Raw genomic sequence first — 26,801 nt, 5'->3', positions numbered from 1 at the left:
ATGTGTCTGCTGTTTATGAGGTGGCCGTTCTGTGACAGACAGGCAGTGAGGAGGAAGATAAGAGGCAAGACACAGAGGGGAAAGCGGGAAAGATGCCCTTTTTTGTAGAAGAGGTAACAACAGGGAGAAAGAAAAGAGGACCCAGAGATATGAAGACAGCGAATGAAGGAAAGCACACGAGGAAAGCAGAAACATCGCTCCCACGATTCTTCTTTGAATTCCTCCTGAGTTGCCAGACATGATATTGTGCTATTAGCATTGTACTGTTTGCTGTTCAGGCTTATGTTCTTCATTTTCAGTTTTCTTACTTACGGAACTATGACAACACTGTCATAAAAGACAGCTTGTCGACAGATAGAAACTGGATATGATAATTTTACAATATTGCGTAATGCTATTTAATTACTCAGATATTGAAGGATGGTGTGGACAAGATTTTGGATTCTGAAGAAGCATTTTGAGGGCAGACCTAAACTAAGTGATTTTGAACTCAAAGAGGCAGAATTACCAGCGCTCAACCATGGAGGTAAGAGGAGCATCTGTCTTACTCTGATTGTATCTTTGGAATGGGAAATAAAAGTCAGGAGGCATGTATGATTAACTTTCCCCACCATTAAAGAAAATCACGCCATTTGCTGGGGAAAAGGCCCTGGCTGATCCCCCCCCCCACCGCAAGGAACTTTTCTCCAGGTATTTCTGCCTGTAGACTAAGCACATCTGATCCAACTGATTTCCCTCGAAGAACTTGGACCTCTCTTTTTACAAAACTTGTCTCTTTTGTTGTGTACTGGAAAAGGTCTATAACAAGAGTGGACAGCCTGTGCTACAAATGACAGAGGCAGCCATTGCTAGGTTGCTAGGGCCGTTTCCAGATGGCTTACCTGCACTCGGGACGTCACGCCACGTTTCGGATCGTGCCGGGGAAAATGCGAACTATTGCGTTTTCTCGTGCGAGTTTTGCACGATGTCGCGCAAAACTCGTGCGAGAAAACGCAATAGTTCGCATTTTCGCCAGCACGATCCGAAACATGGCACGACGTCCCGAGTGCAGGTAAGCCGTCTGGAAACGGCCTAGGTCTCCTGCTATGGTGGTAGGCCTCCTGTTGGCAGCTCCAGTTGCCCACTGCTGCACCAAGAGGGGGAGGGAGAATTTTTTAAAAAAAAATAAAAATTGATGCCAGCTATCCTGCTACTTCACTTTGAGGGTAAACTCAAACAAGACATAGGGTAGCTCTACGAATTGTCGGAAATTCTATGGGTTTATGACAATTCCTAGAGCTACTCTGTGTCACTTCTGACTTTTCCCTGGAAATGATGTGGTGGTTTAGTCAAAGTCACACCTTCCCACGTCCCTGCCCACCACAATCTACCTGCTGGTTGTCAGGCTCAGCTAGGCATTCTACTTGTAGTCCTTTTAAAAATGCAAGCCCTGCCTTTTCAGCTTCGAGCATTCTTCTAAGATAGGTTTATGTCAGGTGTCCCCCTACCTTGTTGAGCCTGTGGGCACATCTGGAATTTTGCGAGCTGGTAATGGGTGTCACAACAAAATAGCTGCCATAAGAGCGCATGCACATGTGCACTCACACACACATATATGGTGATATGTGTCATTGGTGTTGGGAAAAGGGGTTAAAATAGTTTAAATTCAGAGTTGCAATGGATCTTGAATCAATAGCGAGTCAGATGCTTTGTTTGCTTTTAAGAAAAGTTTACTTCTAAAGGGAAAAGGTTCACGGGGTCCCTACAAAACAAAGAAATCTATCCCCAACATCTTTACACTACAAAGTACAAAGTTAGACCACTCAGTAAAGGAGATTCTTCTTCTTCGTGACCGTACAGAGGAAATCACCTGACCTATCGACCAGTAGTAGTTTGCAAACACATCTCAATTTCCCGGACTTTCAGTTAGATAAGGCTATTGGCTCTCTGCCCGGTTTTCCTTCCAGGTCAATACAAACAATAGCAAACTGGGTAAACACATTAACCCCATAGTGACTGAACGTCATACTTTGTAGCCTATATTCCAACAATTGGAAACCAAGCCAGTTTGCTTGGTGGGTAGGAAGGAAAGCAGTATTCCTCTTGCTTGCAGCCGGGGCTTTTTTCTGGGGAAAAAGGTGGTGGAACTCAGGAACTCCGTTCTGCTGCATTCCAGCTGAAAAAAAGCCCTGCTTGCAGTCATGTCTAGGTCTGGTTTATTACTTCAGTTCTTAATCAGTTTGGTCATCTTCTCTATTTCAGATGTGCTGCTCGAATCATTGTTCCTCAGTGTTGACCCTTACATGAGGTATTTTTCCTTTTTCTGATTTGGAGGAATATATTTGAACGGTAATCCTAAAAACACAGCCAATTTCAAATGTGTTTTATTTTGGCAAAAGCAAATTGCCCCATTTAAAGAGACATTTTCTGTCAAACATTGTCTGTTTTTATTCTTTTGTCCTTTTTGCAGACCCTACAGCGAGACAAAGATGAAGGAAGGGGATATAATGTTAGGAAGCCAAGTGGCAAGGTAAGAATTAGTTTCATTCATTTCCCCTACATACATTTTCCCTACCTTCACCTCCTTCCATCACAAAATAGGGTTCAGCATTTGGCCAAAAATAACTTGACAAGCTTTCTTGGTCTAGTATTTAAAGAATTTCTGTACCAGAACTCTATCTAGCAAGTTTTATGCTAATAACAAAACCCTCACATTCATTATCTGTTATCTATTATGAAATAATATGCATTCTGTTGGGACTTTGCGATGCGTTTGAAGTCCCTCTTCCAAATTTCTCTCTAGATCGAGAAGTTTGGAAATACTTGCTCCAGTTTCCAAAGTATTAAGAATTCACACTTGTTCCTTTTTTAAAGTCTTGATTTTGTGCAGAGAATTGTGCGCACACAGTTTGCTGCAGTTTTCTATTCCAAGATGTGCCCTAAGAAGATACATTACCATTCTGGGAGCAAGCCAAGACCTAGCAGTGCCACAGGGGCTTGGCTGAGACCTGGGTGGTAGCAGCAAAAGTCTATACCCCTTGCCTCTTCCAGTACTATTGCTGGCTAGGAGCCCCTCTAGATCAACAGTTTCTCTCAAGCATGGCATCTAAGCAGACAAAATGAGGAACTTAGCCTTCCCTCCCCTTGGGGCTGTTTCAGCTTGACAAAATGGCAGGGGGATAGGAGCCTTCCCTCGTACCACAGTTCTGAGCCAAATAGAGCTCCAACTGATTTTTAAAATGGCATTCTCTACAGCTGCTGTGTGGCAATGGGAAAGCGAGTCAGGTCTGGGGCAAAAAGTATGGTGTCACTTAGCTGTAACCCTTTTCTCTCAACCCTCAAAACACAGCGTAGCTTTGGAAATTACTTCCCAGCAACTGCCATCTGACTGGAGAACGAGAGTTGGGTGAGGAAACGTCGATCCAACTTGTTAAAAAAAACACCCTGATTTGGTTTGGGTGCCCTTGACCTGGGTAGCTCAGGCAAGCCCAATCTCTTCAGATCTCAGAAGCTAAGCAGGGTTGGTCTTGGTTAGTAATAGGATGGGAGACCTCCAAGGAAGACTGGGGTTGCTATGCAGAGGCAGGCAATGGCAAACCACCTCTGTTAGTCTCTTGTCATGAAAACCCTGCTAGGGGGCCACCATAAGCCAGCTATGACTTGAGGGCACTTTCCTCCAGCACTACATATGATCAGATTTCAGAAGCTAAGCAGGTTAGTAATTCGACAAGAGACCACTAAGGAAGACTACGGTTGCAGAGGCAAGTAATGGCAAACCACCTCTGTTAGTCTCTTACCATGAAAATCCCTGCAGGGGTCACCATAAGTCAGCTATGACTTGACAGCACCCTCAACTACCAGTTTGAGTGCAAATTTGTATACTCTTAGAGCAGAACTACAAGTGACAAAAGGCACAGATTGGACACTTGTCAGCTTCCCTCAAGTTTTGATGGGAAATGTAGGCATCCTGGTCTTGCAGCTTGGCTCTCCAATGGACTTTTCAACTGTCACTTGTCCAACATTCCGCCAAGCTGCCTACATTTCCCATCAAAACTTGAGGGAAGCTGACTAGTGTCCAACCTGTGCCTTTTGTCACTTGTGGTTCCGCTCTTAGTTCCAAGTAATCCTCATCCAATCCATTGAGACCTTCTTGTGAGTAAACCTGTGCATGATAAGACAGCATTTTGTGTCTCCCTTTCTGGAGAGTGATCCTATAACACATATTAACTACATGCACACGCACACAAAAGTCATATAATGCTCAGTGTTCAGAAAGGATTAAGATGTGTGATTTTTCTAGTCTGTAATGTACAGGGTGTGTTTTGTTTCAGGGTAGTGGAAAGCAGAAATCCTGCATACCCCGAAGGGACCTTTGTCGTAGCTACTGCAGGATGGATAACTTTCTTCGTTTCCGACGGCAAAAATTTACAGCGAATGTTTCCAGACTGGCCAGATGAGCTTCCCAGATCTCTGGCTCTCGGAGCCATTGGTTTGCCTGGGTGAGCATGTTTCTTGATGTTGCTGTTGTGGCTACTGTTGTGTGTGTCATTGCCACACAACTCTTCAACATAATCTTGGACAGCTATGGGATCTCATAGGGATTATGGTTCCAGGATCTTGGTGAGCCCATAAGCAAATCACTCTTAATCTGGGGACAAAGAACTATCTTGTTGCTACCTCTGACCTTTATGGGGACTCTGTACATAGAATGGCAGCCCAGGGGGGAGCAATGAACCCTTTGTTAGACTTCTGTGTAAAGAAACTCATTTATTTAATTCATTTCTTGTTCAGTTTAAACATTCTGTTTCAGGCTTTTGAGACTCCCCCCCCCCTTTTTTTGGGAGACTAACAGTGCAATCTTAAGGCTGTAAGGCTGGTTGGCATTGCCAGTTTCCAGCCACATAAGAGAGGTGGTTGTGCTGTAGGTGCAAAATCATAATAGCTCTCAAGGATGAAGCTTGAGAAGGCTGGCCCCAGCCTTCTAGCTTGTTAATGTGTAGCATCATAGGAGTGGAGTAGTTAATTCTTCCTTCACCTGTGTTGACAGGTAACTGCAGAGTTGCCCTTTTTTGATGGGCTAAATTGTTCAGGCCGGCTGCAGGCAGTTGGCCTTTAAAAAGTTGTCTTTTCCACCTCCTTACGAACATTTCCTGGAGGAACCCTTTTGCTCCTCTTTGGAACAAACCCTTGCTTCTGAATGCTATGCCTTTGGACCTCCCCATTTGGATTCTGAAACTTGCTGAAAAATAACATCTAGAATAGGTTTGCAAGTGTATGCTAGCCTCACTAAATAGCCTGTTATTTTTGCTTTTCCTACTGACGTCTATGCTTCTTTATTTGTATTTTGCATTTTCTTTAATAAATTTACTTTACTTATACTGATGTGGAGTTATTAAGTCTTGTAGCTTCAATCTGAGTCCAGCACCTTGGCCAATTTGCCGCAAGCTGCGTAATTGTTTGTTCTTTGAATCAAGCCTGCTACTTGGCTACCTTGCAAGGTTGGTTTTGCTTGTTAGCACCCGGAAGGTTTGAGGCTTGCCTCTTGGTTTCAAGCTGTGGGTTAAAAAGAGGCTGGCGGCAGCTCGCTTCCCTAGCTAGTGAGGCTTCATTTGTCAGTCTTTTGGAATTTTGCGCTTTGATACCACCAAAGTTGACAGGCAGCCCTGGGGATTCAGGTACGCTTGCTGGGAACCTTTACATATCTGAACCCACCAAACGCCCATCTTGCTGTCCAGACTCAGCTGTGTTTGTGTCCTTGAGAGTGCACACAATGCTTTGTAGTCTCCAGGTCCACCTGGTACAGTAAACTTTCAGTGTTCAAATCCTGGCATCTCCAGGCAAAAGAATCTTCCGTACTACTGGTGCCTTCAGTCATAATAAACAAGACTGGGCTGACTGGACCTTTGGTCTGGCCCTGTATAAGGGAGCAACACTTTGATTCGACTCCCTCAAGAGAGTCAGTTTGGTGTAGTGGTTAAGAGCGGCAGGACTCTAATTTGGAGAACCAGGTTTGATTCCACGTTCTCCCATTTGAAGCCAACTGAGTGACCTGTCAGAGCTTTCAGCTCCACCCACCTCACAGGGTGATTGTTGTGGGGGAAATAATACTTTGTAAACCACTGTGAGTGGGCGTTAAGTTGTCCTGAAGGACAGTATGTAAATTGAATGTTGTTGTTATTATTATACATGAAGGGGTGAGAACAGACTTGAAGCCCATGAATGGGACAAATGAGGGAAAGTGGAGTGGGAGGGATGGCAGAAGACTCTTCCCCTCAGCTATACTGAGCAAAAGAGCAGTTTGTAAGGTGAGTCCCCTGGAACATGTGACTGAGAATCATGTCACATCTATTGAATGAATAGCTAAGCCCTTAGCTTCCATCTTGGTAGTGTTTGAGTGTGCTCCTTTACTGTCACCCATACAAACACACTCTAAAAAAGAAAGATAAAGCACAGTACTTCATGAGCCAGTTTGGTGTAATGGTTAAGAGCATGGGACTCTAATCTGCAGAGCCGGGTTTGATTCCCCCGCTCCTCCTCTTGAAGCCAGCTGGGTGACCTTGGGCTAGTCACGGCTCTCTGGAGCTCTCTCAGCCCCACCCACCTCACAGGGTGTTTTGTTGTGGGGATAATAATAGCATACTTTGTAAACCGCTCTGAGTGGGCATTAAGTTGTCCTGAAGGGCGGTATATAAATCGCCCTTCATGTTGTTGTTGTTGTTGTTGTTGTTGTTGTTATGAGGTGAAGGCAAAGATGCTCTCTGCCTCTTCTACTGGGTGGCCCAGCTCCTCCTCCACCTTCTGGAGGCATTTCTGCAGAAATTTCAAGCAGTGAAGTTGTCAAAGTTTGTAATGTCCTGGCTTAAATAATGAACTTCAGTATTTTGTAATGCTCACCTTCAATCTGAGGGAGCATTCTGGGAAAGTTCAGTTAGGGTTGCCAGCCTCCAAGTGGTGGTGGGAGATCTCCCTTGCAGCTGATCTTCAGACAACAGAGATCAACTCCCCTGGAGAAAATGGCTGCTTTGGAGGGTGGAACGTATGGCATTACACCCCCAGACACTACCCTCTCCAGGCTCCACTCCCAAATTCTCCAGGAATCTCCCAACTCGAAACTGGCAACCTTACAGTTGTATTCCAAGACTGAAAAAACTTCACATATCTCCTTATCTGGCTGCTGCTGTGGCAGAAGTGAGGGTAGTCTCTTCACCCCTTCTCTCCATCTCCTTGAATACTGTTCTGGCAGCATTTTAGGCAACAAGGACTGTGAAAAATAGTTTCCCTTTGGCACACCTGGGGACCTTAGTATAGATTTCCCGAGAGCTACTTTTCCCAGAATTCCTCATGGTTGATACACTGCCGGAGCAATGTTTAAGATACCAGGGTGGGGAGGGGGGTATGAAACTTAGAAGCATAGGCAGGGGAGTCTCACAGAGGGTTTCTGAAACTCAAAATTAGGCTAAACCAGTTTCCTATTGAAGGTGTGTGTGGGGGGTAGCTTCCAAAATTAGCTGGAGAAGATTTGTCGATCACTGATAGTAAGGTGAAGGGGCAATGTAAAGAACCATGTTGCCCTGAGCAACTTTTGAGGAAAGGAGAGTTAAAAATGGTCAGAAGTTAATCTTTCCATCTCAGATACAGTTGTAAGAATTGGCCCTGAATCATTTTTACTATTTTGTACCATGATTTACTTTGGAGCAATCAGAGACTGAGAGCCAAACCACGTGATACGAATGACACGAGACTGAGCGAGTGTCAGGAGTCCTGTCTTACCCCAAATGCCTGTGTCCAGCATTCTCTCGATGAGCACGTGTTCTGGTCCAGGCACGGATTCTTAATATTATGCTCCAGTGTGGCCACGACGGCGAGCGTTCACGGTCGTAACCAGTGAGTCGACAATGCAGAGTGTCCTTTTTTCCTGGATCTTCCACTTCCTATCTGCAGCTCACTCCACCATGCTCGCAGAACTGTGGGTAGATGGCACTCACGTCTATGCACAGAGTTCAGATGCATGATGGGATATCCTTCCTGCGTCTTGGAGGAATGCAGAGAAAATCCGTGCCACCGCAAACACAGGTTCAATGGAGGTCCTGCATTCCTGGCACATGTAATTGAAAACAATGTTGGAACACGTGTAAGTGCGTTTTCGTGTCATTCACGTGTAATCCGTATCGTGTGGTTCGGCTCTGAGAGGGACCAGTACCTTTCAAGAGCTGGGTAAAGCCAGGACTTCCAGCAGCTTGTAAAGCACAATGAAGAAAAACTGATCCAACTCCCTCTTCTGTAGCCCTGACTAGCCCAAGCTCATCAGAGTTCGGAAGCTAAGCAGGGTCAGCCAGGATTAGTGCTTGGATGGGATACCATCAAGGAAGACCAGGGTTGGTGCGCAGCAGAAGGCAATGTTAAAACCATGTCTGCTCATCTCTTGCCTTGGAAACCCCATAAGGGGGTCACCATACATTGGTTGCGACTTGATGACACTAAAATATTATTATGCAGCTCTTACAGGTACAGATACTCTGTCTTTCTGTGCCACTGTTCTTAGTCTCTCATTCCTTCCTTGGGCCATTGATGATTTTTTTTGTTTGAGTATCTATACAAAGTACAACTTTGTGTCAGGATTTCTTTGATCATCCTTTTTTCTTTCCTACAGGCTTGCTGCATATTATGGCCTCCTTGAGATTTGCAGGCTTAAACCAGGAGATACTGTACTTATCAATTCGGCAGCTGGAGCTGTTGGAAGTACGGCTGGGCAGATTGCTAAAATAGCGGTAAGTGATATAACAGCATGTCTCAGTTTCTCAAACCTGCTATGAAGTTTTAGGCAAGCCTGAATGGCTGTCACGTGGGTGGGAAAGCTTAGATTTTCCTGCATACATTGCAGCTATTTTTCCTGACCCTCTGCCCATATGGGGGGGGGGCATTCCTTCCCCCTGCCATTGAGGGGCTTTTATTTTTCATTTTGATTGCAATTTAATATTTTTATATCTGTAAAAGGTTTTTAGCTATCTGTGTATCACCTTCTCTGAATTCTCACCTTTCATTTTTTTTTAAAAAGGAGTCTTTAGCTTCTTTTGTTGTGGAGATATAAGGGGAATAGCATAGCTCTGCAACAGAAGGAGTTAGAGAGTTTTTTTTAAAAAAAATGAAAAGTGGGAATTGGGTGAACCTGGAACACAGATTGTAAGAATGTTATGTTGATATAATGATATTCCATTGCCGATTTTTTAAAAAAATGATAATGCCCCAGTGGTCTGGGGCACCAAATCAGGCACTGGACATTTTGATTTTTTTAGTAACAGCTGAAAACACATATTTTTTCCTAAGCCTTTGCTGAGTTGTTTTTGCAAACCCTTTGTTGTTTTTGCACTCTTCAATTTGCTGTGTTTAATTGCTATGCAGTCAACTTTTTTCCTTTAACCTTGTCATGGACACGGGATGGATGAGAAGACATTTGTTGCATTGGAATGATAACTCCAGATTGATTTTGTGACGTTCAGAAACGAACTCTAGGAAATTTAGTTGCGTTGGACAATAGACATCAATATATTTCACAATACACACTGTACACCTCCATATATCCTGTAAACATAAACACAGACACACAAGATTATATCTTGTGGTATGCCTTTGTGCCCCATAAATATCCATTAACAATTGTGCTTCTTTCATAACATTATAAAGGGCGATGATTCTATTGAAAACGGAACAAACGTTAACTAAGCTACTAAAGAAACTGCTGATGTATAGTAATGTCTCATGTAAAAATAAGAGGAGAAAAAGATCCTGCCAGGAGCAGCAAGCTCTAGCTAGACAGCTTTCTAAAGGGGCTTTTCCTTCTGTCTGCAGAATGTTGTTCTTAGGCTTTTCTTTTAGAACTCTCCAGAACTCTCTCAATAGCAAGACAGCTGGTTTATTTTTGTCTCTTTCCTATCCAGTTGGTTAGTTCTATTAATAAAGCTTTCATTACTCTTAGTCAATCTCCTGGGTGCTGCATAGGCACTCTGCCAACAGAAACTTCTAGATGGGGTAACTTTGGGCCTCAGCTAAGTTTCTAATGAACAAGCTGAGGTAAATTAATACCCCATTACTTAACATGGGCCAAGGTTCAAAGTCACTGCAGTGGAAAAACCCATTTTCCCTTCTATGGAAAACAAAACACTAAACCATTATTAATTTTCCTTTGAGTTATAAAGTCCTTAAAAAGCAAAGTAATAGGCCCTATAAGTTGTGGGGTTTTGCTAGGAAAGTGTCAGCTGCCTCTCTTATTAGAGCAACACAAGTTGTTTTCCCTGAAGTCCAAGAAAAAGGTGGATTCAGTCCTGAATCTCACTGGATTATTGTGGGTCAATTATGCTCTTATCCACACATCTCCAAATCTACCTCTCAGGATTTGAGGATAAAGTAGAGGAGGGGAGAACCAAGTACACCTGGAGGAATGGTGGCATAAAATATAATAGATTGGATTGGATTTCAGTATCTTTTGCCAGTTTTATTATTATATTATTGCTGTTGTTGTAGCATTGCTGATTTTAATGAGCTCCTTTTTACATCTTTGCTGCTACTGCAACTTTGTTGGTGGTGATTTATTTTAAGACTTGATCACTGAAGCTATTTTGGATGGGTGGTTCTTACAGAACATACAATTACATTTGTAATTATTGTTGGAAGCTGCCTTCTGTGCTGAGAGAAAAGAGGTGGGGTATAAATATATGAAATAAATAAAAGTATTGTCTGTAATTATCAGAATGTTTATTAGGTGTTGATAATCTCGGAACTGAGGGGTACATAGTTAAGGTTGCCAGATGTGCTATGGAAAAATAACAACAACAACATTTGATTTATATACCACCCTTCAGGACAATTTAATGCCCACTCAGAGTGGTTTACAAAGTGTGTTATTATTACCCTCACAACCAGGGCTTTTTTTCAGCTGGAATGCGGTGGAACGGAGTTCCGGAACCTCTTGAAAATGGTCACATGGCTGGTGGCCCCACCTCCTGATCTCCAGACAGAGGGGAGTTTAGATTGCTGGAGCGGTGCGGAGGGCAATCTAAACTCCCCTCTGTCTGGAGATCAGGGGGCGGGGCCACCAGCCATGTGACCACTTTCTCCGAGGGCAACCCACTGAGTTCCACCACCTCTTTTCCCAGAAAAAAAGCCCTGCTCACAACGATCACCTTGTGAAGTGGGTGGGGCTGAGAGAGTTCTGAGAGAGCTGTGATTGACCCAAGGTTGCCCAGCTGGCTTCAAGCAGAGGAGTGAGGAATAGACATGGGCACGAACAGAAAAAAACCCCTGAACATGGTGTTCGTTGTTCATTGCCATCCACGAACAACGAACATTGATTAACATGACCTGTTCACGAACATATTTGTTGTTCGTGGGGGCCAGCAGGCTCTCCTCCAGCCATCAAGATCCCTACCACACCACTCCCAGAAACCCTACCTGAGCAGACAGCAGGAAATGTACCAATAATAAAGAATAGCTTGGCCCCAGAGCCTGGCAGCAGCCCTGGAACCTGAAGGCATAGATCCCTACCGCACCACTCCCAGAAACCTTACCTGAGCAGGCAGCAGGAAAGGTACCAGTAATAAATAATAGCTTGGCCCCAGAGCCTGGCAGCAGCCCTGGAACTTGAAGAGGTAGATCCTTATCCCACCACACACAAAGAAAATTCAAGCTCCAATGCACTCTTTCTTTCAAAATGCCAACAGCAACTGTCTCTCCCTGACTGTCTGCAAAACCAGAGCAGGGAGCCCCCCTCCCCCCTTCTCTTTACTTCCTTGTAACAAATTTCACACTTGAAAGGAGGACCTGCCTATCAAGATAAATTGGTCTTAGATTGGGGTTTCCAGGGCAACAGCAGGAGTTCAGGCAGTCCCTGCCTCCGGTTGCCAAGGGAATTGATTGCAGGTGGGCTTGACAAACAGCAACGAACAGCAACGGAGGCTTGCAACGACCACCTGTTTGTTTCTAATGGGGCCTCAGAACAGCTTGTTCTCGAACAGCTGATTGGGCTGTTCGTGCCCATCTGTAGTGAGGGATCAAACCTGGCTGTCCAGATTAGAGTCCTGCCATTCTTAACCACTATACCAAACTGGCTATCAGTACTGGACCCTGGGTGCGGGGGCAGCACTCATTTTAAGAATGATCTTCAATTGCTGCATGCGGTTCTGGGCCTGTCACGATAATGTCACTTCCAGAAAGTTTCTTTGCATTGCATACGTGCTCTTGCACATTCTGGATATTCAGGTATCTGCAGAGAAGATGAACAAGCCTGATATATGTCAGTCAAGCTGGCAAAATCTTGTCTTGTTAGTAGCATTATGCTTGTAATTTGTAAAAATCCCTTTGTGCTGAAACTGTTTATTACCTATGTTTGATCTCTTTTTTTGTTTTAATCTTTCAGGGTTGCAAAGTGGTTGGCAGTGCTGGTTCGGATAAAAAAGTGGCCCTTCTAAGAAATCTTGGTTTTGATGTTGCCTTTAACTACAAGACTGTGGGATCCCTGGCAGAGACTCTGAAGGAAGCCTCCCCTGATGGCTACGACTGCTACTTCGATAATGTAAGTTAAGCCAAGTACTGCTGTGTACAGGCCTTGAGTCACCGGATATTTTGATAGCGTCATACATTTTTTTGAAGACAGAGGTGCATGGAGGGCCATAAAGATGGGGTGAACTTCACAGATCTCTATCTGTCTGCAAATGATGAATTGTGTACACATGTAGCCTTGATTCGGACCAGGAGAAAAAATTGTGCAGACCACCAGAGGTTATAAATATTTATAAAGCAATTGATAATTATTTGTGCATAAAGGAAGATGTTATACAAGGAAAATGATTGAGATGCACACAAAAAATGAGCAATCTACAAGGACTTTGAACGATGATACCAAAACTCAACAATGACACAAACAGTGATGCACAGAAAACACAGCAGTGATTGCACAAAAACTCAACACTCACAGGACTGAATGCCGGCTGATATCCCCTTTTGAGACCATCTTCTTCAATCTGTGACCTTGTGCTTTGTAGCTTCCAGCCAAATTGAGCAAAAATATCCTGTATACAATGCAAGTGTAAGTTACATTGAAATTGTACCATGTGCAATAATCCACAATAAAGTACACATGCTCAATAGTGACCCTCAAAACTAAAAATAATAAGTAAAATAAACATATCACAAAGCTGGTTAGCTCACAATAAAGCCATGCATTCAAGCTTATGCGATATGCAAGATGATAAGGCTGTTGTGAAATGCTATTGTCTTAGCCAAATACATATAAGTGATATAATAAGTGAGGGGTTAGATAATGAACAATTAAAAAAATACTACAAAATGAAGATCTTTTTAAATAAAAGGATAGATGAAAATTTTATATACTAATAAGATGTCCTTACTTAAAAGGACCTAAGACAAATTAAAAAGAATACTAATATGCAGGATTGTGAGCCAAAATACGTTGTAACACGAAATTACGTAAAGAGAGATAAATCCAAATGACCATTAAGACCACACAGAGATAATGAATTAAGGGTAAAAATCCAATAAGCTTCCCTCTGTAACAGTAACTTTTCTATATTATGAAGCTGATAGCAGTGGAAAAGAGCAATAGTCCAGTAGCACCTATAAGATTAATAAAATATAGTCTGAAGAAGTGAGCTGTGGCTCACAAAAGCTCATACCCTACCACTAATTTTGTTAGTCTACTGGACTATTGCTGTTTTCCACTGCTATAGACAAACATGGCTACTCATCTTGATCTATCTCCATGGGAGGCTGATAGCATCTGGGTAACATCCTAAAATAGTAAAGAGTCCAGTAGCACCTTTAAGAATAACCAACTTTATTGTAGCATAAGCTTTCAAGAACCACAGCTCTCTTCGTCAGATGCATTTGAGGCTTATGCTACAATAAAGTTGGTTAGTCTTAAAGGTGCTACTGGACTCTTTACTACTTTGCAACTACAGACTAACACGGCTAACTCCTCTGGGTAATAGTCTGTAATAACCAGAAACTTAAAGTCAGTTGGTAAATGATGTTTTTCCTTAAAAGGAGCAACTGAATGTGAAATCCTAATTAGAGTTACTTCAGTCTAAGCCCAATAAAGTCAGTGGGTTAGACTGGAGTAACTCTGCTTAGGATTTCACTGCAAAGGTGCTTGAAGGTTACAATTTCTAATTTTGCTTCTCTGTTCAGACAGTCTGACTCAAGGGATGCGAATTTTCATTCATGTCTTTACTAGAGATGGGCACGAACAGCAATATGAACAAAAAAAAGCCACGAACAGCCCAATCCGCTGTTCACGAGCAAGCTGTTCGTGAGGCCCCATTCCTGGTGAACATGTGTACGTTCCAAGCCCTCTTCGTGGCGTTTGTCAGCCGTTCGTAAAGCCAGACAGTCTGGCGCCTTTCAATCAATTCCCCTGGCAACATAGGCATGGACTGTCTGAACTCTGTCTGAACTCCTTCCAGCTTTCCTTCTGGCTTGTAACCCCTCAAAGTAGCTTCCAGCAGACAGTCCAGTTTTTGCCACTGTGAAGAGAACATGACATGAAAGGGGGAGGCCCATGGATCATGCCTTTCCTGGGGTCCAATCTCTATGAAACCTGGGGGGTCTTCAGAGGACAGTGAGGACTATGTCCCCTGCAAATGTGGTGAGTATTGGACATTGGGAAGGTCAGTTTGTAGCCCCTCAAAGGAGCTTCCAGCAGACAGTCCAGTTTTTGCCACTGTGAAGAGAAAATGACATTAAAGGGGGAGACCCATGGACTCTCCTTTCCCTGGGTCAAGTTCAGCTAAGTCCCAAGGGGGCCGTTCTGGCTCCCACAAACCTCCAACTACGAACATGTTCGTGAACATGTCATGTCCGTCGATGTTTGTGAATCCCTGTTCGTGGATGGCAACTAACAACCAACATTGTGTTTGGGGTTTTTTTTCCTGTTCATGCCCATCTCTAGTCTTTACTCAAAGGACCTTTACTTTGAACCATTTCTCTAATTGCTCATCATCCATTGTGGTCTATATTCTTATTTGCCCCTGTAATCTTCTTTATGTGGGTATTACCATACGTCCCTTGAGGCATGTGAGCATCTGTATTTTATTGTAGATTTGTATTGCACATGGTATATTTTCAATGCACATGGTAACTTACACTTGCATTGTATACAAGATATTTTGGCTCAGTTTGGCTGGAAAGCTCAAGGTCACAGTCTGAAGCTTTAAAGCACAAGGTCACAGTTTGAAGACGAAGGTCTCGAAAGGTCTCTGTGTGTGTCACTGCTGATTTTTTTGATATCATTGTTCAATGTCCTTGTACATTGTTCATCGGGTTTTTTGTGCATTTCAATCATTTTCTCTATAACGTCTTGCTTCATGCACATGTGTAGTAATTATGAATTGCTTTATAAATATTTATAACCTCTGGTGATTTGCAAATTTTTTTCTCCTGTACATTCAGAGGTTTCTCCTATTTTCTCTGTTTGATTCAGACCAGGGCCGTGCAGAGATGAGGGGTATTTAATCATTCAACTCCCGCTCCGTTTCAGTAATTGAAACAGAGCTTCCTGTGGTGGTATTATTACTATGAAGTATAACAAGACATGTCCATCTTTTATTCCTTTTAGTAACAGTACAGGAATCCCAGTTTTGGTCAGCAAAATCAAGCTGAGGTTGAAGAGTTAAATCCCTTCCTGCATGGTGGGAATAGCTGCTTCCAAACAGCAGGCGTTGGCACAATTTACCTTTTATAGACAGGAAAATATCTGTGGTCTTTCTCATATCTGTTTGTGTCTTTTCTAGTTGAGTTGTCCTTGCCATGCTTATGCAAAAAAAAATTTGTGGCAAAAGAATGTCTTCTCTGTCTATCTATTTCTTTGTTTAACACGTCTGTGCTCCAGGGAGCTCAAGGAAGCGTACAACATTCTTCCTCTCCTGGAGGTGTGTTTAGCTGAGAGAGGGTGACTGCAAATTTCAATGCAGAGTGGGGATTTGGACCAGGGCTCCCAGCTCCTCGGCTGACACTCTAGACTACCTGAAGCCAGTTCTATTTATCAATTAAGTACTTGGAAAAGCAGTAGGCTTACCAGTTCCAGCCTGGAAACCAATGGGGGATGGAGGGTTGTGCGTGGAAAAGGGTGTTACTTCCAGGTTTTCCCCAGAAGTGATGTGGATCCTCTCTAGGAATTACCAGGAACTCTCTGTGTTTTTATCATAGAGTTTCTGGAGATTCCTAGAGAGGCATGGTGTTACTTCTGGTTTTTCCCAGAAGTGGTGTCATGCTATCAGCCATTTTTTTTAAAAAAAAATCCTGGGATAGGGGATCGTCTGCCCCCACTGAGGGGCGGGGCTGGCAACCCTGGAGAGCAGCAGTGTGAGGTTTGCCTTTGTGATGCAGTGGGAGCTAAGCAAGTCATTCATTTCCATGCTTGGGGATGCAGTAAACATGAAAAGCTAAGAATCAAGTCTTTCGATTTGATGCAAACTTGTAATACAGTGTCATCCCTTACATTTACAATCCTGTTCATACCATCTCATGAGTTGTAAAAGAAAAAAAAAATCTGAAATGATATAATAAGCCCGGCAATGGTAATGGGCTTGTAGCATCCATGTACCAGCTTCGTCCTAATTCTGGTTTACCTTTTATTACGGCAGTGTTTTAACCACAGAAGCGTTGTAAAAGTACATAATCAGTTTTCCTCATGTATTTTTTAAAAGCCACATGGCCGAGAAAGCAGCATGGAGTCCAATGTACTCTTTCGGCTCCTGGAAGTCACTTCCACTGCAGACTCTCACTTTGCTCCCCCTCCATGTAGTTAAATCACAGTTTTCTTGTGAAAGAGGTGCCCATCAAAAGCTGATGCAAAATATATTCTGGTGATTGGTGTTCGTACTCTTCCAAAATGCCGAACCTCTCCATTATGTAGGTTTTCTTAGATTCTCCCTTGTCCCCTGTTAATGTTTTGGAATAAATCCCAGGTTTGTAGAAACATCTCCCCTATCTGTACCTGGCACCACTGTATGTGGTTTTTTGAGTGCGGGGGCCAGGTTCAGAATTAGATAGATAAAGTTCTATCGGAGAGAGCAAGTGTGGGGTAATGACAGAAGTAATCTGGTTGGAAGTCGCATAGCCAGGTTCAGGTAATGGTTCTTTCTCTGTCAGTCTTCATGGCATGTGACTTCAATATTCAACTCTGTCCCCGAATCAAAAGTTTTTGGTTAGAAGCAGGGCTCATTTTGAGGGGGAACGCGCCGGAATGCAGTTCCGGCAGTTCCCCAAAGAGGTCACATGTCAGGTGGCCCCGCCCACCTGACTCTCAGCCATTTTGGGCCCGTTTCAGCCTGGATTGGGGCCAAAATGGCCCAGATCGGGCTTCTGACAGGTGGTGGGTCACTCTCCCACTCAGCAGCGGCTTGATCCTGACCGTTTTTGGCCCCTTTTCAGCCATTTTCAGCCCCTTTTTGCCATTTTGGGCCCAATTTCAGCCCTGAATGGCCAGGATTGGGTCCAAAACAGCCAAGATACATGATGTCAGGGTGTGTGGCATATGCAAAATCAGTTTTGCTAATGAATTATGCTAATGAGTTCCTCCAGCTCTTTTTCTACGAAATGACCCCTGGTTAGAAGTATTGAAACAAATAAAGGAAATAACAGGCAACAACATCCCCTTTGATCCAGAAATTTTATTTTTAGACAAACGGAGTACAACAGAGATTCCCTATATTAGAAGGGGTTTGATTAATAACTTTTTAGTAGCTGCTAAGAGCTTAATAGCTACAGATTGAAAACACAAAAAATACCTTCGATTGAAAGTTGGTTTGGGAAAGTTTGGGATTACTCTGTACAAGCAAAGCTGTATGATAAGATACATCAAGCGGAAAACTACTCAAAAGAAACTGATTTTGCAGCAAAATGGCCCCCTTTCTTTGAATACATAATTGAAACAAACCAGCTCCCCCCCAAAAAAATTTCACATTCATTACTAGACTATTGAAGTTTAAATTTATCTTGTACAAAAAATGGAGTTATTTATAATTAGCTATATTGTTTAAAAAGATGACTAAGTTATTGTAAAGAGTGTGTATGGAATTCATAACTGTCAACTGTAAGTTTACTATTTTCTGTTAGTTTTGATGGTGACAATTTTGAAACCAATAACATTTGTTTCTAGGAAAAAAATATTCAACTCTGGTTTATTTTTCTCCTTGAATCCTGTGACATAGGTGGGAGGCAAGTTTAGCAGCATCGCTTTGGAGCAAATGAAGACATTTGGGAGAATTTCTGTGTGTGGTGCTGTTTCATTGTACAATGATAAGGAGCCCCAAAAAGGTAGAAGCTTTTTTTCCCTTTGGAAGGGGTGGTGGTTTGGGCCTATTACTTAATTGCATTTTAAAGGGATGAAATACTAAACAGAAAGCTAATTATAGTGTTGTTTAAACTCATTTCACTTTCAGCTGAAATAAATCCTAGGAAAGACTTTTTCAATTGCTACACAACATGATCTTTTATTATTTATTTATTTATTTTGTTACACTTCTAGACCACCCTCCCCGTCAAACAGGCTCAGGGTGGTATAACAACATACAATTTTTACATAAAGATTAAAAGCAATAAAAACATTATAACAATATTAAAACATTCTTCCACATACAAATTGGTGGACATAAATATTAAAATACAGCATTTTAGACGCAGGGCTTGGCTCCTGCATCATGCCCTGCGTCACACTTATGAGCTCCTGCATGGGTGGTGGACAGTCTTCAGTGGTATGGCCGGCGAGAGGACAGCCTAGCCCCCACCAAATGGCTGGTGGAACATCTCCGTCTTGCAGGCCCAGTGGAAAGATAAAAAATCCTGCGGGGCCCTAGTTTCCTCAGACAGAGAGTTCCACCAGGTTGGAGCCAGGACTGAAAAGGCCCTGGCTCTGGTAGAGGCCAGGCGGACCTCCTTGGGGCCAGGGGCCATCAGCAAGTGCTTAGTGGCTGATCGAAGCGACCTCCGGGGAGCATATGGGGAGAGGCGGTCCCAAAGGTATGCTGGGCCCAGTCCGCATAGGGCTTTATGGGTCAGCACCAGAACCTTGAACCGGACCCGGTACTCAACCAGTAACCAGTGCAGCTGATGGAGGATGGGTGTTATATGGGCCATGATTGAAACTCTGGCAACCACCCATGCAGCTGCATTCTGAACCAGCTGCAGTTTCCGGATCAAGCCCAAGGGTTGCCCTGCATAGAGCGAGTTGCCATAGTCTAATTTTAGTCTGCCCAGTCTTAGAGGATGGGGAATAGCACATTTCAAAGCACACAGGTCTTTATTTTTGGCAGCACTTCTCTGTTCTTGGTAGCATATAGTTCCGCCCTCGTTGGGCTGGATCCAGTGACTGCCTTCTGCTAGGGAGAGGGACTTAGCAGAAGGGAGTCAGTTCAGCCAAACTATAGTTCTCTTAAAGTGACAGGAACATGTACCACTCCAGTCGTGGTTGTATTAAATGAGTAGTGATATAGGATTTGGACTTGTTTTTAACCACATGAAAATGTATCCATCAAGTTTTATGCAGCAGATGACCATCAACCAGGGTCGTATGGGGGGGCACGGGGGTCGCTTGTCCCGGCCACCGCCAAAGAGAGGGTGGCAGGCATGGGTGCTGGCCAGGAGCACACGGAGCTGGCAGCAGCAGTGTGGAAAGCTGCGTGGGAGGGCTGGGAGGCCGCCTGCACCGCCCTGGCCACCTACTGTGCCAATGGGGCAGCCAGCTCACTGGGCACTCAGCTGGCCCTCCGGCTTCTGCAGTAGCTGCTGGCCAGGAGTGCGCTGCCAGGTAATGGGCATGGAGGCGAATGGCTCGAATTATTGGGAGCACTCCCGGGGTGGGGGGCGGACATGGCCTGCGTGATGATGTCACTTCCAAGAAGTGTGGTGACAGGGGTGCCATCTCCCAGGAGTTGCCCCAGGTGCCTGGAACCCGTGCTACACCACTGCCATCAACATCAGCTGTATGCATAGACGTTTGTTTCCCTTTATAGATGTCTCTTCCTGAATCAGGGTGTACACCGGTGGGTGAGCACCTGGCAACACTTGCTTTGCAAGTACACAGAAGAAAGCACGATCCTTGGCTGCATCCACGCAGCGCTTCAAGGAATGCAGAGGCATTTGCAAGGGAAACAAAATAGCCACAGGGGAGTTTTCCTTACCCAGCCCAAAAGATTGTAGCAAATCTGGGTTAGGAAAGATCACAGCAAGGTGGGCTACATGGAAAGTGGATAATCAGTTGGATGCTCACAAACCTCCCACCTGCTCCAGTTCAGACACACAACCAGAGCAATACTTCATTGTCGGGAGCATGCTTTTCTGTCATTCAAAAAGATACTCGGAGCAAGTTTCTGGATTTGGAGAGAAAGATCTGGCTTGCATGTAATCTCTCCAGCGAGTACTTCTTCTCAATAGTCTGTGGGTTTTATATAATCAAGGCACCAGGTAGACTGGAATTATACCGTTTGGGTGTTGTTCTTTCCTAAATGGTCAAACCGCAAAGAAACTTCCTCTCTGATTGACTGGAACAAAAGTTTTTATAATCGAGTTGAACTTTGTCCTTAGATGGCACGTATACTTGGACGGGACTATAGTTTTAAGCTCTTTAGCATCACGCTGGAAATTCCGGAGAAGTCTCTGCAAAATATAGAGTTGTGCTCGTGAATGCTGCAAAAACAGCGATCCTTGAATATTGCAGGCCAGATTGCCCCCCGTTGTGGCTCCTTTCTGCCATGTACTTACATAGGTTTAAATAGTTCTACAAGTCAGGGCCAAACTAGACATTATGTTTTTTAACACATTGGATCAAGGGTTCCCCAACTCAGCTGCTGTTCCCCTTGGGTAGATGGTAGTTGCTGGGATCTAATTTCCTAAGCACTGCAGTGGCCCAATTCAGATCAGGCCGCAGCACAGGGAGAAAAGGGGCTTCAGCCTCCGGTGCGCACTGTTTTCCCAACACAAAATGGCCTAAAGGGGTATTATTTGTCCCACTGAGGCATTGCACATGCCCTTTCCCAGGGCTTTTTTTCTGGGAAAAGAGGTGGTGGAACTCAGTGGGTTGCCAGCACAGGGGGCAACTCTTGGCAGGAGGTGGTGCCCCTGGTACCACATGCGTGTGCACAAACTGCATGCATGCTCCCAGGACCTCATAATTGGCTCCCAGGGCCAATGACATCACTTTGGGTCAGCTGGAATAAGGGGGGAGTTTTTAAAAGTTTAAATCTACCTTGGCGAAAAAGGTCACATAGCTGGTGGCCCCACGCCCTGATCTCCAGACAGAGGGGAGTTTAGATTGCCCTCCACGCCGCTCCAGCCATGTGGAGGGCAATCTAAACTCCCTTCTGTCCGGAGATCAGGGGGCGGGGCCACCAGCCATGTGACCTTTGTCAAGAGGTTCTGGAACTCTGTTCCACTGCGTTCCAGCTGAAAAAAAGCCCTGCCCTTCCCTGAAGCTATTGTCAGTCTCAGGAGGATGAGAGCCAGATCAGGAACCCCCCACCCCCACCCCACTTGTTAAAAAATGTAACATTTAGTTTGACCCTCACATGCCTGCTCATCAAGCTAGCTGAAAATGCCTGAAGCAAACCTGGTCTGTGGATGTGTTTAAAGTGTCAGTGATAGAAGTGCATCTATATCCCGTCCTTCTTCCAAAGAGCTCAGGGTGGCATAAACAGGCTTCTGTCCCCCAGTTCTGTCCTCACAACCTCAGCCTGAATGAGAGTGACGGGCCCAAGACCATCTGCTGTAGCGGTCCAGCCCATGGGATGGGAACTATGACTTGAGGGCACTCTCTACCACCTCCTGCTGCTAGCACGCGTGCACGCACAGAGAGCACACCTCATGCCTTTCTTTACCCACATGATGAGAGGAGCATCAAGGGAACAACCAGAGGTCCTTCAGACTTGAAAAGGATTCCTCTTTAGCTCAAGCAATTCCATCAGAGAATCTGAGCTTTCTTCCTGTCCCTGTTCCTGTGATGCCATGACTTCCTGCCACATGCTTATAGCTGAAGCGTTCTAAGCTGATAACTGTGAACAAAGGTGGGTCTTGGGTCTGGACAGGTTGAAAACCATCGGCCTTTCTGGCTCAGCAAGGGTTTGAAGCCAGATGTTCCTGTCTTCAGCACTTCAACCGTTATACTCACATCCTAAAGAGATTTCTGCTACAAACGTGAGCTGAGGCGTCACCTCTGAAAAACATTCAGGAATCCTGAGTGAGACATGGAGGCTTTGTACGGTTCTAAAATTCGGTTTGCAACTGTTTATAACCGGACGAGGAGCAATTTGTATGTGGCCATACAGTGTAATTAATTTACCAAAATGAGCAGAGCATTTGTATGCCACTAGAGGGCAGTAGAGAATTAGCACACACTTGCTTCCTTTTTGCTACTGTTTAAACCCTCAAATTCTCCAAAGCCATGGAGCTGTTGGTAAAAATTGGCTTGTTGCCTTTCTCCATCGTCTAACGTGTATAACCTGATCACTTTGAGAAGCTGAGAAGCAACTGTAAGAATTTCTATTGGTGTGTTACTTTCTTCTGCCTCTTGGAGGCAGTATAACACAATGGAAAGAGCAGTAAGTGAGAAAACTCCTATTTACAGGATTTAACTTTGCGGTTTAGTTACACAGACTTCAACAGATGAGCGTGTCACTGGTCCATCATGATGACAGACATTAATATGGTGAGCCAGGGCTTCATTACACAAGATGTGTAATACAAGTTGAGTCAAGAGTTACCTGATTTGTGTTAAACGTATAAGAGATGACCCCCCCCTTAAAAAGTCCCGTGGGGCCCAATTCCACTGCAGAGAGTGGCATGGCAGGAAGCGGGGCCTTCCCGTCATTTCATCCCGTGCTATTTTTGTGAGCAGACACATGGACCCCAGCAGCCGGACAAACAGCACCCTCTCTCCATTTTTTCCTTGTGAAAATGGCATGGGCTAGAAGGAAGACTGAAGCCCTTCTTCCAATCATGCCCCACCTGCTGCACATTGGAATTGGGCCCCCCAATACTTTTTAAGGTGATTCCCCCATTGCACGTGTTACACATCAGGAGCTGAACAGACTGGGTGACCATGATCAACTCAGCTATGTTTGGGACAGCCAAACACAGTATATTTGACTGTTGAACATGTTCACTATGACATTCGCAACATCCCTTCGTACAAGGAGACACCTTCTTCCAGAAAATTCATGACATAGCAAGGATTTAAACCCATAGATTTTCCGGCTTCAGTTCCTAACCCTGCAATGGAATCTCTCTACTTGACATTTTATTTGCTTTCTATTTAGGCATGTTGGTTTCAATTGTTTTTAAAAATAGCCCCAGTTGATGTTTATTTAATTCATTTATTTAACTAATTTATATCCCACCTTTCCCCCCAATGAGGACTCAAGGTGGCTTACATAATTATCCTCTCCTTCATTTTATCTACACAACAACCCTGCAAGGTAGATTAGGCTGATAGCGTTTTACTGGCCCGAGGTCACCCAGCAAGCTTCCATGGCAGAGTGGAGATTCGAACCTGGGTCTCCCAGATCCACAAACTATGATCCACACCCTTTTAAAGGGTTTAGTTGCCTATACAAGTTTGAGTTGTGTTTGGTAATACATTAACTAGCTTTGTTACCAGTCTAAAGTTCAAACATCTTTCCATTAATTTTCATGGGCCATGGACAGGAGACCTGGTGGATTGGGCTCTGTAATGTATGTTGATACGAACACTCATTTCATCTTAGTTTTGAAAACTTCCTACTTTATCCTGCTCAGAAATATAGTCCCTTTCCTTGTTCTAGATTATGTGTTTGGGGAGTAGAGGGTAAAATGCTGTATTTACACCTGTACTCATAAGAGCTTGATGGAGGTTAAAAAGAAAGATAAAGGGAGCCAGTATAACAGTGGCTACAAAGGGGCTCAAAAGAGATGAAATTAATTGTGGAGATAAAAACTGCTCAAGATTTATGAATCAGTGAGCTTCTAAGGGAATCAAAGGACAAAGAATGAAAACTCTTCTTTGCAGGGCTTTTTTTCAGGGGAACGCAGTGGAACGGAGTTCCGGAACCTCTTGAAAATGGTCACATGGCTGGTGGCCCCGCCCCCCCGATCTCCAGACAGAGGGGAGTTGAGATTGCTCTCCACACCAATCTAAACTCCCCTCTGTTTGGAGATTGGGGGCGGGGCCACCAGCCATGTGACCATTTTCTCCAAGGGCAACCCACTGAGTTCCACCACCTCTTTTCCCAGAAAAAAAGCCCTGCTTCTTTGCACGCTTATGGGTTGGATCCAAAGTATCACAAGCAGAACAAAGTTTGTGAAAAAGGACTTTCTCACCTCTTGCTGAAACCTACCGAGGCACCAAAAAGTTCTGCTCCTTGTGGACCAGAGAACATGGGGGAACTGAGGGGGAACTGAGGGGAGAATTGGGAAGCAGCAAAAATCAGCCTCTGCAATGCAGTTGGTCCATGGATGCAGGTGCTTTAATCCTGACAAAAGATTACATTTGGATCTGACCCAGTATATGAGCGCCAGTGTGGGGTAGGGCTTGGGCTTCAAGGGTTGGTCTGGGAGGCCCATGTTCAATTTCCCACTCTGAAAGAACAAGGGAGAGGACCCTACCTAAATGTCAACCACGAAGTGTCACCACGCCAGTAGGGTAAAACAAAAGTCAACAATTATAATCCTCGATATCAAAATATTTAAAGTATTACTGTCAGGTATAAACTATGAAAATGCAACAATATAGAGCAGTATGAACAATTAATGATGTGCACAAGTACCAGTATTTCATTGAATTCTGCGATACACAATTACTGTTCAATGTTCCGTCTGTTGTTCAATAAAGTAATTGTGTATCACAGAATTCAATGAAATACTGGTACTTGTGTACATCATTAATTGCCCATACTGCTCTATATTGTTGCATTTTCATAGTTTATACCTGACAGTAATACTTTAAATATTTTGATATCGAGGATTATAATTGTTGACTTTTGTTTTACCCTGCTGGCGTGGTTACAATTTCCCACTCTGGCATGAAAGACCACTGGGAGACCTTGGGGCCAGTTACACCTTCTAAGCCTAATCTACCTCACAAGAGTTGTGTGTTGTGAGAATACAACGGTGGAAGAGAAGACAATGATGTAAGGCACATTGGCTCCCCACGGGGAAGAAAAGTGGAGTATAAATGAAGTAAATAAACAAATAAATAAAATAAGTAAGGTTAAAATTTATAAAGTAAAAGTTGCTAGATTATTATTTATTGGTTGTGAAGTGGTAACGACCAAGAATGGTAAGATATTGGCTAGAAAAAGCCATAACACAAATTATTTTCTCCTCACTCAAATAAAGCACTGTTGTTATAGAGCAATGTAATTTTTGCAAAAAGAAGCTAACAGATAAGGCTTGGGCAGAGATGGTTCCTAGGATGGTTTGCTCACCGAAATACCACAATGCAAAACACAACTTAGCAGAGGAAATTTCACCAATGTTTTCTTACTGTGTCTTATAGGTCCTTATGTCCAGGCCACGATGGTCCTAAAAGAACTTCGTATGGAAGGCTTCTTGGCAACACGATGGGAAAACAGGAAGGAAGAAGCTCTGAAAGCTCTACTGAAATGGGTCATGGAGGTAAAGAACAGGGTGAAGTGGCCCGACCGCACTGCTTTCTCTGGACCTGCAAGTGGAGGCGGCCAGATGTTTACCATACCTGTGCATTCAGGGCCCCCAAGCATTGTCCCCTCTCAGCCAAGGGAAAGGCTCAAACTCTGTCAAACAGAACAGAAAATAAAGCTGCATGACTTAGTTCTTGTGTTGGCCTGAATCTAGGGCTGCTAACTTTGGGTTGGGAAATTCCTGGAGAATTGGAGATAGAACCTGGAGACAGACCTCGGTGGGGTATAAAGCAGCCCATTTTATTCAGGGGAACTGATCTCTCTTGCATGAAGGACAGTTGTAATTCCAGATCTCCAGGCCCCAAGTGGAGGTTGGTAATCCTATCTACTGTTTGGATTTCTGCTTTTTAAAAGGGTCAGGTATGCTGAATTCTGAGCATATGAGGCTGTTGAGCAGAAATATAAACTCTGTATATGACAAGAAAGCATATGTTATTTTAACAGGACTTTATGGGGTCCTCTTTTGCTTTCTCAGTCACAAAATTAGTAGAGTTTTTTATGCTCAGATACTGTTGTCTGGATATGGAAGAATTAGAGGAAAGGTCTATCAGTGGCTAAAGGGAGCCATCACGTTCAGAGGCAGAAAACCTCTGAATACAAGTGCTAGGAGGCAACATTGGTGCAAGGCCTTAGACACTATGTCCTGTTGTTGACCCTTTGGCGTAACTGGTTGGCAGCTCTGCGAGACAGATAAACGACTGGTTGTATCCAGCAGTGCTCTTCTTATGTTCTTAATAATTCTTTCATATGCAACAGGCCAATATGTTTCCCTATTGCTTGCACTGATGATATGGAAATAGATTATTATGAAACATAAAGAGAAAGCACAAGGCTCTTGAAAAGACTGTTTTTTATTCTTGAACATATCCAAGGATGAATCTATAAACCTTGATCAATGTGTTCTCCTCTTCCTTAAAAAGTACCTTGACATCATAACTTAAAGCAGAAATTAGACCTTAGACGAAGACACTGCCTAACACTATTAATGCACTTTTCAATCTCTTTTTTGCACAGGGGAAAATTAAGTGGCAAGAATACATCACAGAAGGATTTGAGAACATGCCAGCAGCGTTCATAGGGTTGCTAAAGGGAGACAACGTTGGAAAGGCAATTGTAAAAGTGTAA

At 43.8% G+C, this 26,801-nt stretch overlaps 1 protein-coding gene across 1 annotated transcript; it reads left to right on the top strand.

Moving 5' to 3' along the window:
* Positions 1–420: 420 nt before the first annotated feature.
* Positions 421–26,801, top strand: PTGR1 (prostaglandin reductase 1). Its single transcript, XM_054987285.1, has 9 exons — positions 421–526; positions 2,242–2,287; positions 2,450–2,509; positions 4,311–4,478; positions 8,630–8,747; positions 12,389–12,544; positions 18,201–18,306; positions 25,514–25,632; positions 26,691–26,801. The coding sequence occupies exons 1-9, from the start codon at positions 421–423 to the stop codon at positions 26,799–26,801; spliced, it is 990 nt and encodes a 329-aa protein (XP_054843260.1).

Source organism: Eublepharis macularius, chromosome 8 (assembly GCF_028583425.1).
Source record: "Eublepharis macularius isolate TG4126 chromosome 8, MPM_Emac_v1.0, whole genome shotgun sequence".
In the NCBI taxonomy this organism is placed as follows: domain Eukaryota; kingdom Metazoa; phylum Chordata; class Lepidosauria; order Squamata; family Eublepharidae; genus Eublepharis; species Eublepharis macularius.
This window is presented reverse-complemented; position numbering and strand designations above follow the sequence as displayed.

Bases quoted from the DNA above. Each gene is read 5' to 3' on its own strand.
- PTGR1 (XM_054987285.1), top strand. From the start codon at position 421: ATGGTGTGGACAAGATTTTGGATTCTGAAGAAGCATTTTGAGGGCAGA. The intron at 527-2,241 runs GTAAGAGGAGCA...TCTCTATTTCAG, and splicing joins ACCAGCGCTCAACCATGGAG to ATGTGCTGCTCGAATCATTG. The intron at 25,633-26,690 runs GTAAAGAACAGG...TTTTTTGCACAG, and splicing joins TACTGAAATGGGTCATGGAG to GGGAAAATTAAGTGGCAAGA.